Source organism: Diospyros lotus, chromosome 13 (genome assembly GCF_014633365.1).
Source record: "Diospyros lotus cultivar Yz01 chromosome 13, ASM1463336v1, whole genome shotgun sequence".
Taxonomy (NCBI): Eukaryota; Viridiplantae; Streptophyta; class Magnoliopsida; order Ericales; family Ebenaceae; genus Diospyros; species Diospyros lotus.
The window spans coordinates 23,291,205-23,292,449 of NC_068350.1; the positions used below are offsets into that span (position 1 = coordinate 23,291,205).

At 50.2% G+C, this 1,245-nt stretch overlaps 1 protein-coding gene across 1 annotated transcript; it reads left to right on the forward strand.

The window, feature by feature from the left end:
• Positions 1 to 285: 285 nt before the first annotated feature.
• Positions 286 to 870, forward strand: LOC127788122 (uncharacterized). Its single transcript, XM_052316233.1, has one exon. It carries the CDS (start codon positions 286 to 288, stop codon positions 868 to 870), a length of 585 nt encoding a protein of 194 aa, XP_052172193.1.
• Positions 871 to 1,245: the final 375 nt, after the last annotated feature.

The following is a 1,245-nucleotide window of genomic DNA, read 5'->3' on the forward strand; positions in this document are numbered from 1 at the left end:
CCGGAGATCATAGCGGCGGTACCACCGAAGCGTCTTCGCATTCCGACCATCAAACCTTATGTAGGGACCTCTGACCCAATAGACCACCTCAATCTTTTTACCTCTCATATGATGGTGCAGGATGCCTCAGATGCGATGTGGTGTAGGGTCTTCTTGGCAACCTTGGAAGGGCACGCATGGGCTTGGTATTCCAACCTGGCCCACCATTCTATCGCGAGTTTCTCATAGCTCTGAGGCAGCTTTCTGGCACATTTTGCACCTCTTCGGAGGCATCGAAGGTCCACCATGGCCCTCGTAAGTATGAAGCAGAACCAAGGAGAACCTTTGAAAGACTTCGTTTCACGTTTCAATATGGAGGCCTTGAGCATTGGGAACTTTGATCACAGTGTGGCTATGGTGGCATTTCAGAATGCCCTAAGGCCTGGCCCTTTTACCCAGTCATTAGCCAAAACGCCCCCGATTATGTTCACGGACATCTCGGGTCACGCTACAAAGTACATAAATGCTGAAAAAGTCATGCAAGCCAAGAGAGCAGAGCACGCAGAGAAGAAAGACAAAAAGAAGCACCCCGAGGAAAGGAAGAATGATGACTGGAAGGAAAAACATCATCCTCGGTGGGACTCGGGTGGTTTTACCCCTCTGAATGCCCCAAGAGCGGAGATCCTGGCCACCATCGAGGGTAAGGACTATCTGAAGAAGCCTCAACCGATGAAGGCACCGTCTGATAAAAGGAACCAAAATAAATACTACCGTTTCCATCGGGATCATGGCCACGATATGGAGGAATGTCACCAGTTAAAAGAGGAGATCCAGGAGCTCATCAACCGAGGTTTTTTAAGGAGATATGTGGCCAAGGAAGGCGATTCTTGAAGAAGGAAGGACCGGTGGTCACAGTCAAGGAGTCCCCCCAAGAGGGACCGAACAGACGATCGAGATCATGCTCGACGTTCGCCTCGAAGAGAGAGATCGCAGCGGGGAGAAAATGATCATCCCTACCCTCTAGTATTCCATACACTCGTTGCAGGGGAGGTTCTAGTCATGAAAGGAGAATGAGGCACCGGTGGTCGAGCCATTGGGCTAAAAAGGTCGAGGTATGTTGAACCAATCTCTTTTTCAGATATTAACCTCCCGGGGTACCCGAATCGAAATGATCCGCTGGTGATAACAGCCGAGCTCGGGAAATGAGAGCTTCGACGGATCCTCGTGGATCCAAGAAGTTCCTCTGAAATCTTATATCGGCAAGCC

Coding starts and splice junctions, on each gene's coding strand:
- LOC127788122 (XM_052316233.1), top strand. CDS start 286: ATGGCCCTCGTAAGTATGAAGCAGAACCAAGGAGAACCTTTGAAAGAC.